The sequence below is a fragment of the Nestor notabilis genome, unplaced genomic scaffold, assembly GCF_000696875.1.
Source record: "Nestor notabilis isolate BGI_N333 unplaced genomic scaffold, ASM69687v1 scaffold35680, whole genome shotgun sequence".
NCBI lineage: Eukaryota > Metazoa > Chordata > Aves > Psittaciformes > Psittacidae > Nestor > Nestor notabilis.
Window position 1 is genome coordinate 1 of NW_009912181.1, and position 19,637 is coordinate 19,637.

Consider the following 19,637-nt stretch of genomic DNA (forward strand, 5'->3'; position numbering starts at 1 on the left):
TATTAAAGACTTTGTAAAGAATAATGAACACAGCATTTATACAAAAAGCATATAGGAAAAATAAGTAGGATTTTTCTCCCCGAATACTGTTGAAATGGGACTAATTTTTAATTAACAATAATACCAGTATTATATATACAGAATGTGACATATTGCTTTAATAATGTCTGAATTTTACTTCATAGCAATATATTTAGAGGATACGCTATATGTGTTTACCACATGGCAAGTGTCCGAGCAGCTTTCAATGGACCATATGCTCATAAAGAAGGACCTGAATACCACTGGGCTCTATATGAAAGAAAAGTACCTTATCCTAGACCTGGTTCAGTAAGTAAAATCTATTTTCCATTGCTTTGCTATGCAAATGAATTCGGGAAGAAAAAGCAAACTGCTGCTAATGTACAAATCTTCCTGACTTCACAGTCCAGGATATATTTATTTGAATATTTACATACTCTAGCATTTCTGGGAAAGTGTGGAATGGCTCAGCAATAAGTTTAATCAAGTACTAGAAGCAAACCTTTCCCAAAGGAAAATTGTGGAATTGAGTATATAGGACTTTCAAAACCCTTCTGGAACTTGTGTTTAGGTCCAAAGGTCTCAAAGTTAGGACCACAGGCATTAAGGGTAGAAAGAAGCACCTTTAGAATACAGGTCAGATGCTGGATTCAGAAAGCAGTAAGTGCATTACCTGGGAGGGAGCCTCACTTTCTATTGAGCTTAAAATAACTGTTCTAAATTTGACTGCTGACACATTTTTTGCATCTGAGAAACCCCACAGCAGGGAATGCCAGTCTATCCCAGAGAAGCATCATATCCAGGATTTCTTCTTCACCCCATAAGTTTTGGGAATACAGCTAACCCACCCAGGGCAACTGTTATCTCTTGCAAAGTTGCTTTTGTTTACACTTGCTGAAGGTCTACCCTTTATCATGTCATAGTGCAGATTTTTCACTCTGTGAGATGCAAAGACATTTCTAACAGCTGCTTGGCTAAACCTTCCCAGTTTTCACACTTCTTCTCCTTATCTTTACCAGGCTAGCGGCTTGCTCTCTGGAGCTCAACAACGGTGCATTAACAGAGCATTACTTTCAGTGCTGTTTTTCCTTTGCTAACTGAATCAGTATTCTCTTTTGTACTGAAAGCAGTCATTTGCAGAAACAGGCATTGCATGCAATTAATTTATCACTGAATCACAGGAATAAGAGGTGAAAAGGTCTATTAGTTTATCTAGTCCATGCCAGTACAGCCTTTCTCCCTGTAGTATGACTTTGAATGCATGTCCTCTCCCATTTTAGATTAATGTTTTCCTCTGGGGTTAGAGAAATAAGTGAAAATGCAGATGTGGATGCTCCAAAAAAGAGATTATTTGTGATTTAAACATTATGAATATGATTTGGCCATCTTAGCCAATTAGCTACCACTGTAGCAGTGCTGACATCAATATCAAATGTTTTTCTTTGTTTGTTTGATGTAGATCAAAGTCATTGGTATTGAGTCAGGGTAGAAAATCAGATAAGTAAATTATCACATGTTGAACAAAATGTTTGAATTCAAAGGAATTATTGGTTTTCTATTTTACATTTTGTCTAGAAAAATGACAGTTTTTGCAGTTATGCCAAATAATGAGGCAGAACTATGCATGGATTGCAGAGTGACTGTATATTTTACAAATATTATATGGTCCAAGTTCTTTAAGCAGTATTAATTTTTTTCTGGGTACTAGAATACCTCACATATGTTATTTGGACTAGCATTAAACGCAGGCATGAATTCAGTATTCACAACTACAGTCATTACATTAATATCTCCCAGCATTGAAGATTAAATGGTGTTTTTTTGGCAAGAAGTAGAGAACACTGAGCCAGTGCTTCAGCAAAGTTGACAATGATTTACAGAAAGGCTGACCCAGGTTCCACTCACTTCCAATGCTTCTCTCCCTTGGCTCTGAATGGCCATATTTTAGATAGACTGGATTTTAGTCTCCCCAACAGGCAAGACATAGGAGCCGAAACAGATATAAAAGATCACAAGTAATTTTCACAATGTCATGAACAAACTAGTTGAGGAACCATGTCTTTCCTGGGTGTTAACCAATTTAATTATATTTGTCTCTGTATGTTGCAGAGCACAGGCATGTTTTGGTATGTTTTGTTCTGTAGCCCACAGTGTTAGGTTTCATACTCCAAAGACAAGTTCAGCTTATTGGTAAACAAAATCCCACTACCTTTTCCATTACAGGAGTGACAGTGACAAAAGGCCAAAAATAACCTACTATTAGGCATCTCTGAGAGTCAGCATTCTTTGATCTTAGCTAATGAATGGGTAAAGATGGAGTCTACAAGGAATGAGAGCTGAGCTTAAAGTTGAATAAACAGAAAACTGCTGTTAAGAGTCACAAAGGTTCTGAAATACTCTGCAAACCGCTGCTCTCTGAAGTCTGCTTGAAGCACTGCTTCTGCCATAATCTCTGCTCCTGTTTTGCTGGTTGTTTTAGTGCATTTAGACTATGATGCTTCTGGGAATAACATCAGTGACCTCAAAAATGGTGTTGATAGTCTTCAGAGACGGATGCACCTACTGTTGCCTTTCTAGACTATTTTATTTAGTTAAAAATGAAAAGCCTGTGAAGGATTATTTTTATTAAATCTCTCCAGAGCTAGACCTTTGAAAAGGGAACCTGGCAATGCCTATTCACTTGATATGCTGTGCAGTGCATGGCAAGCAGAGGCTTCGCCTGTCTTCATGCTCCAGCTCTGTCTTCTTATTGCAAACAGCTGGTGAAATTCCATCACTAGGTTGATTAGACAATTACTTTAAAATCAACACTGAACAAATACTTTCCTGTAGCTAAGCCCAAAAAGTGGAAACAAACATTGCCCCACTTGACAAGTACAGGACTTTGTTATTGTCAATTACAGTTGACCGCAAGTTTAAAATTACTGTTTCCCGTAAACATAAAGACTATTTTATTTCATTTTATTGATTGAAAAATCCAATTTAAATAGGGAAAGGCTGCTACTGTGGTTTTCCTTGAAATGTTTCTTAAAACCACACTGTCTTATGAATATTTGGAGAAAATAAATGGTTATTGAGATACTTCCAACTTGATCATAAATGGTTTCAATTAGACATCATGAAGCAAATTGGAAATGTAGAATCTATATTCAGTTAGGGAACACTATATCCTTCACAAAGCATTCTAGAATTAACTTCTCCATTTAAAGCATTAAATTATCCCTAATTGCACATTTGACCAAAGGAGTAAGCCTCTTTTAATCAATCGTTGACATAAAGTCTGTTTGTTTTGCAAAACAGTAGATTGATCAATGCAAACATTGGTATTTCAAGCTAAACTGTGATACATAATACTGTCCTCATGAGTTAGGAATTAGAATCAAATGTAACACTGTTAGAATACCTGAGATCAAGGATTACTCTTGCTGCTGGCATAATTTTTAAGTGTGCTTCATTTCTTATGGCAATACATTTTGCAATCAAAAGTAATAAGAGTAGAGATTAATGTCAAGCATTAGTATTCTGCTGACTTTACATGGTTGTGTCTCTACCTTTCTCCTAACTACCAATGGCAATTTTGATTACATCTTCAATATGAATTTTGGAAAGGCATAAGCACTATTTTTTGTCAAAATCTAAAAATGTCACTATTTACTCTGCTCTTAGTATGCCAGAGAGGAAGGAGTTCCCTCTTTCTAAATACTGTAATGCCAAGGCTTACTTCAACTTTCTCTTTCTTGGCTTCTCCCAATTAAAAATCTACACATGCATAAAGCATAGAGTTCACTGTCCCAGTTCCTCCTGTGCCTGATTTTAATGCCAGGTTTTCTGTAGACTTGTCATCACCCCTGAAAATAAGACCTATCTCTGACAATTTATTTAGCAAACCTTCAGGATAATCTATGTTTTATGTTTCTGCAGTGTGCCAGCAAGGTGAATGGTGGTCTGTATACTACCACCAAAGACTATCCTGATGAAGCTATCCATTTTGCCAGGAGTCATCCACTGATGTACCAGCCCATCAAGCCTGTTCATAAGAGACCAATACTAGTTAAAACTGATGGAAAGTACAATCTTAAACAAATAGCAGTGGACAGAGTGGAAGCTGAAGATGGGCAATATGATGTCTTGTTCATTGGCACAGGTAAATTAAAGAAAGCAAGTAACATGATTTAATGGGGGGGGGGAGTTGCCTTCAGGATGAATGATATTAATTTCTGTGTAGTCTAAAACTAAAAAATCAATACAACAAATTAAACTCCTGAACAACTGGCCTTATTTTTAAAACTTCAGAACACAATCACATGTCTGAGCATAGTTCTGAGCTGAGACCTGGGAGAAACAAAAGTGATGATTTTCAAAAATATCAGATCAAGTAACTGCCTTTATTCCACAGTTTATTTTCCTCAATTCTGGAGACCACGAGTCTAGCTGATACTGTTAAAAAGAAACTGCCAACTTCCATATTTGGGTTACAACACAGTGCAAGGAAGGAAGGAGGAAATACCCAAGTTTCTTAAAAAGATGCTGTTAGAAGTTTTCTGCCAAATTTTATTGTTCTTTTGAGCCATTTTCATATGATACAGACATATATCTTCATAGGATAGAGAAAGCTTGATTAAAGAGAATTTGCAATTATATACCAAAAAATATGATTAAGGTAAAACATATTACAGCATTATAGACCTACACTAACTCTAAGCAACTAGAAGAAAAAAACATATTCTAATGGCATTTGAAAATTAAGAGAACTTAAGAAAATAAGAGGAAAGCCTGGAACTAAACAAGACTTTAGTCACATCTAATCTGTCTGGAAAAAATCCAAGGATTTGTTCATTCACATTTTAACAATTTAACAACAGGAGTGGTATCACAAATCATTTTGACCATTTTGTCTAGGAAAGCAGTTACAGTGAATTATTTTTTACAAATGAAATTCCTCTGATAAGCACATTTCAGTGTCGAGAACAGCAAAGGCTTATTTATACTAGCGTTGTTTTCTAAGGGTTTAAATGGCCTCAGTATGGTTTTGGTACTGGACTTTGTGTGGTCCATAAAACATTGTACCATGTGCCACTTATTTCTGTACAGCAGGTTTTATAATGGTGCCTAGATTTTTTTATATTTTCCACTTGCATTTGTGATAGAGATATTGTATTGAGTACCCTTGTACATAAATCATCCATTCAGCAAAGTAGAATCCAAAGGGACTTAAGTGTGCCTGTTAGAGCTGTGCTGAGTGGCACCCAACAGCTGCTTAGTCTTCTTGAGATGTCTGATCTCAGGTGACAGGAAATTCCAGCATAGGAATTTTTGGGCTTTAGAAACTCTGAAACAAACCCTGCAATCTCTGCTCTGGCAAAACTCTCATCAAAAAATTTACTGTTTCTCTTGGCAATATAGTGCTAGAAAGGGTTAATCTTTTTTTATCCAAGTCCAACACCCGCTGTGTAACATAAGTAAACAGGGTCTTACAACTGAGCAGGAGTTTCCTTAGGGTAGGTAGCAGTGTAGGTTAGAGAAGTGCATCAAAGGCGAAGTCTGAATGTCAGGGCTTTCACATGTCTGTCAGCAGGATTCGAAGAGGGACTTATGAAAATCAGATCTCAGAATGCAATTTATTTTTACTGTTCCATCACAAAATGGATGCCTTTGATTATATATTCTATTTGAGAACTGGTATATGACCACCATTTAATGGTTCCTCTTTATGTTTGCCTCTTTGATCTTTTGCTGAACATTTCTCCCAGTGCTTGTCTGCTTAATATGTCCCCTGTAAATCAAAGGTGACTGAAAGTAACAGAAGAAAGGAAGTGATATTTGCCATTGTTGATGACAGATTTTCAGATTAAAGAAAGGAAGACTATTTTATTAATGGCAAGAAAAAGCTGAAGTGATGCAAGACCAGATGCTATTTGTGTGTTTAATTTCCTGCAAGAGTTGTAGTGACTGAAAGGCAGATAAATCTAAACTGAACGTGCAGCCCTTTTTTTTGGTTCATCTTCCTTTGATTAACACCTTCAGATCAACAGCAGCTCAGTTTCCCCAGAGGAGGGTGAGAACTGGGGACAATGAACCCCTGAAGGTTTTTGTACTCTAGCCTGGAGGAACGGAGCTGCTGTCGGTAATTAAGGATAGTTAGTAGTTTCCTAACTAGTGTAAACACTCAGATCCTATAATTAAAGATACATTACACTCCCTCGCCTTGACGGTCTCAGCTCCTGCCCACTCTGATTTATTTTCTTGAAATATGGTCACCTCTTTGCAGCTCACCTAGAGGTTATGACCCATAGTTTGAAAAATACAAGTGAATTAATCATATAGCTCAGGGATATCTCAGTTGACTTGTATTTGCCAGGGACATATTATCATATGTGTTTATTTTCTAACAGTAAGAATCTTTATCACTAACTGCAAGATGTAACTAACTGTGTGTATTTATAAATTTATATTCATTATCAACTTGGAAAAGTCTTTTAGTGTACTTGAAACTACACAAATGTTTTAACCAATTATAACCTTTACTTTTGTTTTTCTTTTTTTTTTTTTTTTAATCCATTCTCAGATAATGGAATTGTGCTGAAAGTTATTACAATTTATAATCAAGAGACAGAATCAATGGAAGAAGTGATTCTTGAAGAGCTGCAAGTATTCAAGGTGAACTGTGCTGTGTATGAATCATATATACAAGTCTTGTATTTTCTGCTCTGCAGAAATGTCTAAATAAATGTCTAAAATATCTTGGGATAGTGAAATATATGATAGTGGTTTGCAGGAAAATTTCTAATGATCTAGTTATTTTATGACAGGAAATCTTTGCTTCCATCTGAAGTTTTTCTGAGGTGGAGTTACAGCCCAAGTACTGAAATATATTGCAACTTTCAATTAGAAACTTGTTGCATTTCATTCAGTTTTCTCTCATATCCAAGTATTTAAATAAGTACAAAATGTGTACTACATGTACAAAAATGTGCCTACTGCTATCTTGGAAGCTTAAGTGAGATCCAGATAAAAAAAGCCTAATCCTCCGAAAGAGTGAATCAGTTAATCTCTCTTTACAGTGGGCAAACCTGAGTCCTAGTGAGGCAAAACTCCACTCCGTTTAAGAATAATCCATATCTAAAATTCAGTATTTAGCATGTGGCAAAGCTAATATAATGAAATCCTCTTAGAGAGTATTCACATCCTGCCGTGTTAGCCACATAGCTAAAGTAGGAGACTAATATCCAAACTTAGATATTCAAATCAGGCACCTGCATTTAGGCAGAGTAACCATTAGCTTGTTGCCTGGGGCGAAATCACAGAAATTGCCCCTCTTGATAAAGCTGGTTTTCAACAGCTATTAGGGGCTGGTTTTCACTACCTATTAGGGAATACAGTCTTGCTCCAGGAAATGTGAGCAGAGGGCAGAAAGGACAATACTAAAAGAAGGAATTCCTGCTATTTTTATCTTATCTTCAGTAAATGTTTTGTTATAAAGAACACTCCACTTATCACTTTCAAGTAGGACAAAAGAGATTCAGTGGTGGCAAGAGCTAATCCCATGTTTGACAGGGAAATTGCAGTGTTCCTGTGGCTCCAATAATTCTGAATTAAGTGTCAGCTGGTTGTTTTTAAATACTCTTTTAAAGCAATACAGTCACAATTTTGTCTTTCTGTAGCATCAGAACTTAAAGAGAAACAACGTATTTAGCGAAGCTGAATATAATAATTAAACATCGACACTAATTTACCTAATTTCTTGTCATTGTAAAAAGATACTTTTTTTTCTGAGCAAGGAATTATTTCCTATTTTCTAGGTGCCAGTTCCTATTATTTCTATGGAAATCTCTTCAAAAAGGGTAAGTATTTGACAAGTTTGAAATGTGAAGATTGTGACTCAAACCTAAGTAAGCTTAAACTGTATAGATAGACAGATGTACATCACCTATTATGAGATCTCTTGAGACATGTAATCCTTTTGTAATGCAGTGATGGTTATATGCTCTATTCTTTTATGAATAATTTATATTTTTCAACTCTAATGTTAAATCTCCTTAGTTTACACAACCATGCTTATCAAAGCAAATAAAACCCAACCTGTTTCAGGAGTTACTGGCATATTAATCACAGTAGAGATTAGCTTGGTGGATATGGCAACTCATAGAAAGTTCCTTGCTGATAAATGCAGACAGACTTCAACCCTATAAGAATACCAATGCAGAAAGAGCCTTGCTGGCTCTCCCACGTACTCGGTTGCTCATGAAAGGCAGGGCTTTTTGGATCTGACTCCCTTTTGATTTTCTGCTAGTTTCTGCTAATATAAACACCCACTTTATTACTCTTGTATGTGGATTCTCATCTGTACCATATCATCATATCATCTCCAGATGAAGACATTATAAAAATCCCAGGATAGTTATATCTTAAGAGATCTTAGACATCCAGCACAATATAGGTGCACATAAACGTAGTGAAACACAAATAACAAAGAATGAAAATTGCATTAATAGGAAGTGTGAGTGTGCCCCAAAATGTCATTTTAGTCTTGTTGTCTAGTCAACTTGCATTCTTTCTGTAGGTAATGCAGAGAGACAAACTCCTCTGATAGTGGCTCAGAGGAGGATCTCAGGTGTGAGTATTCTGAATTATTTTCTGGATCAATCTACTTTTTTTTTTTTTTTCCATTGACTGTGAAAGCAGTTTTGGAAACTAGATTGTCCAACACTTCACCTGAGTGATTATTTAGAGAAAGACTTCAGTGTCATTTCAGATATTTGCATTACCTATAGCTCTCAGTGAAATGTCATGCTAAAGGAGTTGTGTTGGAAGAGTAAAAAGGTGATACTGTATAAAAAAGAAAGTAGTCTTTCTCCATTACATCCAGCTCCCAAGAGGGCTGCTACCTCTGCTAATTCAAAAAGAGTCTGGAAAATCTGAGGAGAACTGCAAAAAAAAGCCACCAGAGCAATCCAGTGGTTGAAGAAAAAAGCTAGTTGTGAGAAGTAAAAGTAGCTTAACATTTTCAAGATAGCAAAGAGAAGATTAGAGAGAACAGAACAGCCAAATACAGAATTTTACCAAACAAAATGTCTTCCTAGTGTAAGCGTATAGAGAATTTTGAACACTGATTGCAAAGAAATATGAGAATAAATAATCAAGTTCAGCTTGTTGTATGTAGATAATCTTGAAATAGGATAGTTTTCTGATACTGAGGACAATTAAATGTTGGAATATGTGTTAGGATGGAATATGTGTTACTGAGTTGGCACTAAGTAATGACCAGAAGTGTACGAGTTGAGTTTATGTGAAAAAAGTTACGTAGCTTGAGCATTTTGGCTGGTCTCTTTTGAACTTGGACTTAGAGAACCTGTGTAGAGCTCCTTGCTAGCTTTGTTACAATATCCTTATAATACTAAACAGTCTTCACTAAGCCAGTGGTACAATAAAACATCATATTTCAGGGCTGAGTTAGTTATCTGCAGGGGCTGGGAAGGAATGTTCTTCTTTGATGTTCAGTCAGCTAGATATAGGATGCTTCTTGCCCTCCTCTGATGGACCAAGACTTAGAGCAGTCTTCACCCCTGTTAAAAGATGAAAGAGAAAATCCCATCTCGTATGTCTAATTGAAAGTGTTGTTCATGTCTTCTGGGACAATCACACTGCAGCCTTTTCAGACAAGTAAGAATTCCCCTCACACAAGGATCCTAGGTTTCTTTTTCATTCCAATTGGCAGACTGAGTTCCTGCTACTATCATCTGGTTTATCTCAGCTGAAAAAGTCTTCAAGCATTGCTGTTACCAGCCTCTCCTAGTCTCTTCCCCTGGCATTTCTGAAAGTTAAATTTCTGTGACCTAAACAGATATAGAAGGTGCAATTAGGGAACAAGAATGGACTATGTGGATTAAATTTCATGTTTTGTGATAGGTAAACCAGACTAAATGAGCTGCCGGTATTTTCCAGCTTTATTTTAAAATATCTGATTTTGAAATCTTGGTCAAAGAGTGGGAATTATGAACCAAGTTTAGCCATTAGGATAAGCACAGTTTAAGTGTTCATTAGGAATCTTTTCTCTGACTGGTAAACCATGGAAGTGAGCTGCGCACAAGCAGTTCCTATTGCAGTGTGCACTGCATGTTTCTGTGTTCAGACTATTTACATTCACCAGCAACAGGATTTTTTTCTCAAGTCCCTGTAAATTCAAGCTTTTCTGAATTTACTATGTCAGCATCTCAAGAATTAGATTGATCATCTTTCATTTTATTTGAAAAGGACATTTATGTGAACTCAGTAGATTCGAACAGCCTTAGCACTAATGCTGTAAAGAAATCCCAAGCTACATAAGTAGATTATGACTGGTTAATTTGTAAGGAAGTCTGCACAGCACCAGGAAAAAACAAGCAAGCAAACAAACAAACAACAACAAAACCCCCAAACATCTGTCTATCTGCTGTGCACTGAGGATTTATACAAATCATACAGCTCAACTGCTCATATGTATATGCGATCATACTGTAAGTAGCTACATCAGGAGTTAAACTTACTTGATCATTCCCATTTTAACATTGAGGTTGCTTATAGGTTTTGCAAATTTGAACTTCTTTTTTTAAAGCTGTTCATGTCAGGTGTTTTCTGCAGATAGCTTAGGTAACAGAGAAGTGTGAAGAGGGAAGCATTGGAAACTATACTGAGAAAGAAAAATAAACTGAAACCCCTGCTTATTCAAACACCAATCTCACAATCTGAAACTTCAGAAGTGAGGAAATGCCAAAATAAACTTGTTCATTTTACCATCTTTCTGTTCCTCTGTCCTCATGCGGGAGAATTAAGTCTGTAATCAGATATTTTCCCACAGAGTAACTCTGCCTCCCTCAGGGCACAGGCTGGATGCACAGCTGACAAGCAACAATAAAGCTAACATTTCTTAAATAACTCCTTTGGTAACAGAAGTTTCAGTAGAAACTCTAGGAATTTAATTGTATGTGATGTGTTTTTTCCAGCAACAGCTCTATGTTGGATCTGAGTCTGCCATAGTACAAGTGAAGTTCCACCAGTGTGACATGTACGGTACTGCCTGTGCTGACTGCTGCCTTGCTCGAGATCCGTACTGCGCTTGGGATGGGATCTCCTGCTCCAGATACTATCCCACAGGAATGCAGGCAAAGAGGTGAGAACTGCTGCATTCCATGATATCCTTCTTTGTAAAATACCTACGTAAAGAGTTCCTATTGCAACACAAAGTACTTTGTATCCCCCCCCCATAAAAACAACTGAGCAGTGAGAAGATATGTAGGCTGCTGATTTATTAGCACAACCTTATGGGATTGCAGTGTAGCCAAAATAACAGGATGGAATAAACTGCTGTAACAGGAATATTCTTATGAATGAAGCGAAGTCACTTAGTAATTATTTGCAGTAAGTTTTAAACAAACCTCTATTTCTGTCTACATCTTTTGGTGTGCAGAAGAAAGATGCTTTACAACACCAGAGACATATTTTAGTAATATTATACAGAAAATATATCACACTTCTGTAACATATATAACAGGATTTCCAAAAGAAAGCAAAGAAGAATTCATGCTATTGCTAAATACCTTCATAGCCAAAATGAAACCAGAGTATCTACAAAAGTTAACGTTAGGTTTAGGCTTTCTCCAGTGAATTTATACAGCCTGTGTGAACCTCATGAAGTTCAACAAGGCCAAATACAAAGTCCTGCAACTGGGATTTTTTGTTTTTTGTTGTGCACACTTTATCTTTCCATGAACCCGGATGCACTAAAACAATGCACTGCTGCCTCTAGCCAGGCACAACAGATGTTTCTGTGGATTTTTCTAAAAGATAATGAGCACAGTCATGTTATATTGGGTAACATGACATTTTGGTTAAGGCACATTAAAAAGTGAAAATGAGAAATACAGCCAATGACTCAGCATAATTAAGAATCTCTCGGACTTATTGCACTAAGGCACAGGGTAAACCAAGTTGGAAATCTACACTACTTTTACAAGCATGATTGCACAGTGTTCTCATGCCTTCTGCAAGCAGACCTAAGGGAGGAAGTGGCCTCTAGCTGTCTCTTCAATGTGACAAGAGTCTGGCTAAAATAATAAGACCCTAGATTAAGACAGATGAGCAGCTATGTAATGGGCCAGGGAGATTTATTTCCTACAGTATAAGTAGAAATTGGATTATTGTAATTATAAAGCATATGGGTTTCTCATCCAATGAAATATGACATTTGTGGAAGGGCGAGGGTTAAAATATTTCCCAGCAGCCTGCTTGGCTGCTATATCAGCATTTACTTTGTTCTGCAGGCTACTTATTGTCTAAGAAAAGATAAGAGAAACTCACTCAGTCCTGAACTCTGTTGTACATTTTTAACATATTTCTCACCTAAGACAATTTCCAGAGTAGCAGCCTCTAAAAGTCCCCTGACATATACATTTATCCAGGGTTGAGTAATATGGGCAGCACCCCAGGCACCTTCCTGTCCCTTACCTCCCCAGCATTCAGCAGATCATTCTCTAAAAGAAGAATATACTGCTGTTATCACCCTCCTTCTCTTAAGATAAGCACTGCATGAGAGGAGAGGGGATTTGCACTTAATTGAATGATCTTGAAGTCTGCAAAACTTGTTTTACATATAAGAGTTTGGGTAATAGCCAACAAAAACTAAGGATGTTGAGAAGGACAGATGGCCTTTGCTTTGTTCTCTTTAGCTCATAGCTGAAGCTCAGATCATTTTAAACTTAAGAGCTTACACTGTGTGATACATGGAGAGCTACTCAGGACACGTGTATGAAAGTTGTTTTAAGTTGCCTCCCGTTGGGTACCAGGTAGAGAACACTGTTGGAAAAAGAAGTTCTCACTAGACAACATGGAGTTTTCTAACACCAAGTGACCCTGAACAAGTGATAACACTGCAATGGCTGCCTTTTGCTCCAGACACAACTAATGCCACATCCTACAGCATACACACCTTAATTTGGCCTTGTCTCTGGGCTTCATATTTCTGCTCAAGCTGTACAAGTAATGCAAGTACAAGGGGCATTGGAGAGCACTTGTTTCCCCTGTTTCTGGCAGCCCTCCCTCCCTTCACTGGGACTCCCTTCACTGAGACAGAGCTGTGCCTTACATTATAACACACTTGAGCTGGTTTTAATACCACCTCTATCTGCTCAAATGTGGCCCTCATGGAGCATGTTTAGGTGGGCCTTTCACTTGTAAGAAGAGCCCTGCTAGTGCAATAAGAACGCCAGTAAGAGCTCTCTTTTTAATTCCAGTCCTTCTGGTGAAGAGTTGAACCAGAGCAGAGATGTACAATGTGTCCTCCCCATTTTGATTCAAATGCTAGCTGCTTTAGATCCTAATGTCTCCAAGGCATGACAAGTGTTTAGAGAATACAAAAATAGAAAAACTGTAAACTAAGGCACTAAGGAACAGGATAGAGAGAGAATTGAAGCATAAATACAAAACAACTCTGCCTGACAGCTGGTACCAATTTGTTAAATTGTGAAAGCCTGTATTATAATTCCTTTTAAATGCATAGCCTGGACAGTTAATCAGATAGAGGATTTAATTAAGGACAAATAAAAACTGAACCCAAAATCCTATATCTTGGTGATGATGGTGCAACACCATACAACGTCATGGTAGTTACAGGTGCATGGCTCTTGCATGCTGCAAATACTTCAGATGCCAGAAGGAAATTATATTACATCCAAATTCCATGAGTGTTTGAAAAAGTAGAAGTCCAGGGCTTCAAGAAATGTTACAGTCCGCTATTATCTCTGCAATCTGGTTTAGGCAGGTTCAATTTTTACCTAAACAAGCCCTAATTCTACAAGTAAGATTCTTTGCTGGCTCACCGTCCAGGCTGAAAAAGGGCTTTGGTAGTCTTAAAATGTCTTTCAGCTCAGGTAGGTCTTCTGGTAACTTGTGATTCTTCAGCCAATTTTAAGAAGCTGAGAGTCACCCTCCTGGCTCCTCTCCTTCTCTGGCCTCTTTCTCCACCACCCACTCCACCAGCAAGCACACAAACATGCCCTTGCACCTTGCAGCTTGGTGCAGGTGCTATCCCGAATATTTTTTTGTTACAACATTTGGTCCGGCAAACCCCGACTGAGTCTACTGATTTATTTATGCAAACCACAGCAAACGCCTTTTTTTCCTGAGACTTTTTGACTTTGCCTCATCTATCCCTGGGAAATAATAAAGAAATATGAAGATAATGGTGGTGATGATGTCTGCTGTATTGCTTTCTTGCAGATCATTTTTACTAAGTTCCTGGAAGCCCAGTTACAGACTGAAATCTAATTCATGAAGTTATAGATTGCAAAGGACACTTCCACGTAGTCAGTATATTGCTAGTCACCGAAAATTTTTCCTTGTGGTACTTCATCTCAGGAGCCGTCTTGTACTCTATTATTCATGGAATTCTGAATTAAATGCTTACTAAGAAAAAAATAACAAATAGCAGGCTTATGTCAGTATTTGTGAAATAAGTTTGTCTCCCACCATATCCCCCTCTTTAAGCACGTCTGCCCACTTTTAACTTCTCTTCAAAAAAGCAGCAAGTGAAGGCACTGGTAAATGTATCTTCCCCAGTCCTCAGACACACAACAGTAAACTCCATCAAACAAACATTTCTTTTTCCTGACTAGTTCTAACAAATGGAGATTTATCCTATTTTTCAGGATCAGCATTTCTTTAGCTCTACAATTATCTTCAGGAACTGAAAAATAAATAGTGTGTGCCTGCTAACTATCCTGTTCCTGCTAGGTAGGGCTGCTGGGCCTGATAGAAACAGGGTTTTCTTGTGTTTTTTTCAAGACTAATGTCTACAGTATTTATGTATATTTGTGCAAGAGAATGTCTCTTCTGAATAATCTGTATACACAGATATGCAAAGCTGGTGGCAACATTATTCAGCACTGACACTTTACAGAGTTACCAGTAAGTATGGCTGCAGTATCTATACGTTACAGTGAGAACTCCGGGGGCATGATAAAGCTCTGTTGCTATCTCAGAACCTAAGGTTTTGTTTAATAATATGCATGCAATTTTAGCACTTCTGCTGCAAACGCCTAAAGCAATCCCCACTGAATTTGCAGATTCCCTTGAAACAATGACAAAACATTGTTTCTGCTCTGAATATCAGTAAAGGTTAAAGCTGTCCTCTTGGTCTGCCAGCATCTCTGGATCAGAAGTTCATATGGGTGACAGAATTCAGAAAATAATCCCTGTTTACTGCCACTTTAGAAATATGATGAGTAACATCCATCAGCAAGATATTTAAGTGTAAACCTACATAGTTTCAGTAAATTCAATTTGTGCCAAATAAAAATTGTGTCTTTTGTGTTCACATAACATTATTTAAGCATTATTAAGTAGTAAATGCAAAGAATAACAAACATGTTTGGCTTTGCTTTTTTCTACCTTATATAATTTATACTCTACACATACCTGCTGTGTAAGATCTGCTGCATTGCATATTTCTGTTAATCTGTTATGTATGGCATTCGTAATACTGTGTAAAATTATGCAAATATAGTAAAGGTACCCTTAGCATAACTAAATTTCAGGTTGTTGGAAATACTACATACGGCAAGATATAACATTCCAATAGGCTCTTCTGTTTCCCTAGTAAGCAAACTTAATTTTATTTATCAGGACACTCAGAGGAAAAGTTTGCTGTATAAAAGCACAGTTCTTCTGGGAATGCATTGTACAGTTATGGTTTTCATTATTTTTCTGTAAATGTATATAAAAAACTTAAAGCCAAAAACTCACAACAATTTTTCTTTCAAAAGCAATTGCATTATTTCCAGGTCACAGCCAGGGCTCCCATGTTCTGACCACAGTTCTACCACTAGCTCAGTTTCTAAGAATGAGCAAGTCATGAATGTGTCTGTTTCTCTACTGAGAAAAATAACCTTAACAACTGTCTGCTACACAGATGTAATATAATAAAGTACTTGTTCTGCTCTTTGAGATTCCCAAGTGAAAAAAATAACATGAGAGTGAAGGATAATAGAACTATCATTCACATACATGGCAAACTGTTCGAAACTGAAAAGGAACATTTCCTTAGCTTCCAGAGAGAGAGAACTCAAGTAAAGGCTAAAGGTCCCTTTGACCCTTCCTAGCACTGAATGTTGTCCATCTGGTTCAGAGGATATTGGTTACTAGTTGTAACATTAGTGTATTTATGTATAAACTGGACACATAAATAAACTCATCTGCCTCTTCCCCAGATGAGCGTGTTTCTTTTATTCGGACATGTGATTCCCAGTAGCTTGAGTAGAGAGAAAATACTGTTGGATAAATGAGTACTTTTCACAACAACGTTAAAGTTTAAGGAACCAAGATTTAGCTTCTTATGTTTTTAATGAATGCCACTTTATAAACCAAACAATCTGTAAGTTAAATGTGTTATCTCAAACACTTCCATCTTTTCCCCTTCAGACGTTTCCGCAGACAAGATGTTCGACACGGAAATGCAGCACAGCAGTGTTTTGGCCAGCAGTTCATTGGTAATCTACTCACACATTTACAAATTACTAGCAAATGCCTGGAGTAGAGAGCACAGGCTTTGCCAAGAGTATGAGCCAGACCATGATATCACCTAAGTTCTTTTACTGGCATATTCCTGCAATAACTTACAAGAGTCATGGGACCCCATGTCATCCAGGTCTAAGCATGACTTTGTTTTGATAGCAGGTCAGGTGCATCTAATAGAGTTCATGTAGTTCTGCAGCCCTGTCATTCAGACTAGGGATGTGGCTAACACATCTCAAGGGCTTCCAACAGAAACGCAAGTGGAAAGATGGGCCAGGGATAAGAAACAACAGGACTGCATTCTGAAACGAATATCAAATACCATCAAGACACTCAGCCAGAATAGAAGCAAAGACATGGGTAATGACATGTTGTAACACAGATGTGTATTTATGATCATCATCAAGATTTGTCCTAAGAAAAGATTGATTACTGTGTCTAATGCTATTTGCTTTCCGAACCTTAGAAAATGATGATTTCAAACATTGGTATTGGGAATGACAAAACAGACAGAAAACAGTTGTCTGGACTTCCTCAGTATTTTGCTGGATAACAGCCAATATATTTGCAAAAGAAAAAAGAAATCAAATATCAAAGGTTTTTTTAGATAGATACTTTACATATTAAGTATTAGATAGCTATTTTACCAGAGAAGATTCATTAAAATTGAAGTCCATTTGATAATACAGAATACAGTAGATATTGGAAAAGTATATTCCATTATGTAATACCAATTATACCCTAAGTTTGGAATACAACTGAAAAATCACAATGATAACAAAGCCTGTATTTTTTAGGGTGTAAAATTGATTCATCTCATGAACATTTTTCACTGCTATGGAATAAGAAGTTTTCATTAATTAGGCAATTGTACTCCTCAGTGTAACATCTAACTATCTTCCTATTTTGTTGGATGAAAAAACAGAATTGAGTTTTAATTAATTTTATTCACCTTGTTCTTATTAACACCCATGGGTCAAAACTTTACATGTTTATAAAATGGATATGTATAGTATTGGTTAGGGTATTTTCAGGTTTTAAGAGTTTCATTCTGCAAAAGTCTATGTGCTCTCATTTTTATATGGAGTCCTCAACATAAGAAGGGCATGGAGCTGCTAGAGCAAATCCAGAGGGCCATGAGAATGATAAGGGCGCTGAAGCACCTCCCATATGAAGACAGGCTGAGAAAATTAGGGCTGTTCAACCTGGAGAAGAAAAGGCTACTGGAAGCAGCCTTCCAGTATCTGAAGGGGGCCTACAAGGGTGCTGAACAGGGACTCTTTATCAGGCACTGTAGCGATAGGACAAGGGGTAATGAGTTCAAACAGGGAATGTTTAGATTAGATATAAGGAAGAAGTTCTTTAAAGTGAGGGTGGTGAGGCACTGGAACAGGTTGCCCAGAGATGTGGTAAATGCTCCAACCCTGGCGGTGTTCAAGGCCAGGTTGGACAGAGCCTTGGGCGACATGGTCTAGTGTGAGGCACCCCCTCATGGCCGAGGGGTTGGAACTAGATGATCTTAAGGTCCATTACAACCCCAACCATTCTCTGATTCTATATTTAAGCAGGTATTGAATCCCCTTGTTTCACTGAGTGAAAATGAAATAGATTAACTATTCATAAGAACCAGGCACAAGCAATTAGCAGTGTGAAAAGATGAGATCTGTTTCTCTGTATAATTTTAGCTGAGTCACAGCAAAATTTGGTCCATTTTTTTTATGACTAGATCCTGTAAGAGTCTGAGATGATTGGAAAATTCACTTAGCAGATCAGGTCTTCACCAGATACTGCTTTTAAGTCACTATCTATCTGGTTGAATCTCAATTAAACTTCACTCTTAAAAGTAAATATACCCTGAGTATTGAACATTCCAATTATTTACAGTAGCGCACGTTTTTAAAACATTTATTCTCCTTCCAGGTGAAGTCCTGGAGAAGACTGAGGAGCGGCTTATTTATGGAATAGAGTACAACAGCACCCTTTTGGAGTGCACCCCTCGGACCTTACAAGCAAAAGTAATCTGGTTTGTCCAGCGAGCACATGATACTAAGAAGGAAGAGGTAAATATTCTTATAGACTAATCTTTTAAGTAAGAGCCTGCTGTGAGGAATATTACAACCTCACTGACACATGGGTGTCAGGGGAAATCACTATGTTCATCTGCTCTTCTGAATTAACAGACCTGAGAATTTCATCTGGTGTTTGCATTCAGCATCTTGAATGCAGATGTTAGAAATGTAGTGAAACTTGAGTTAAGACCTCAAAACAAAAGACAATCTATCACTTCTCTTGGTATGTTATTGAAGAGGTAAAACGTGTACATATTGGTCCCAATGTTAGCCTAGCTTAACTTCTATTCATTCTTGCCTCCTTACCCATTAAATTACAGAACTTTCGAAAAATGAGATTTGGTGGATTCTCTGCCTCTTTTGCATATATTTTCCTATTATGAAAGTGCTTCATGTGTGTTGCTATATTTATTCCTCTCTGATACACATCAGTGTCTCTATCCCCACTTAGTATGTGGAAGGATGTAGGGACTCCTGGCTCATATTCAAGGATCACCTGCTACAGGCTCAGGAGTGTTGCATCCCGGCTAAAAGGAAGTGCGGCAAGAGGGCCAGGAGACCTCCATGGATGGATAAGGAGCTGCTGAGGAAACTTAGAGGGGAAGAAGAAGCTTACAGATGGTGGAAGCAAGGACAAGCAACCTGGGAATATTACAGAAACGTTGTCCGGGAAGCAAGGGACCAGGTCAGGAAAGCTAAGGCCCACTTAGAATTAAATCTGGCAAGGGACATCAAAAATAACAGGAAAGGCTTCTATAGGTACGTAGCAAATAAAAGACAGACTAGGGAGAATGTGGGCCCTCTCCAGCAGCTATTGGGAGGACTGGCTACCCTGGATTTGGAGAAGGCTGAGGTTCTTACTGACTTCTTTGCCTCAGTCTTCACTAGCAAATGCTCAGACCACACCACCCAGGCCTTGGAAAGCCAACGCAGCGACTGTGAGAATGAAGACCTTAGATCCACTGCAGGAGAGCATGAGGTCCGAGACCTCCTTAAGAACCTGAA

At 37.7% G+C, this 19,637-nt stretch overlaps 1 protein-coding gene across 1 annotated transcript; it reads left to right on the top strand.

Annotated features, from left to right (window-relative positions):
* Window positions 1–185: 185 nt before the first annotated feature.
* On the top strand, window positions 186–18,623 carry LOC104408438 (semaphorin-3E; the record flags this gene model as incomplete). Its single annotated transcript, XM_010018049.1, has 7 exons — window positions 186–330; window positions 3,943–4,165; window positions 6,587–6,678; window positions 7,821–7,862; window positions 11,001–11,167; window positions 16,471–16,538; window positions 18,484–18,623. Coding segments are annotated over 7 exons (877 nt in total), but the record flags the coding sequence as incomplete, so codon positions are not given.
* Between the last annotated feature and the right edge of the window lie 1,014 nt (window positions 18,624–19,637).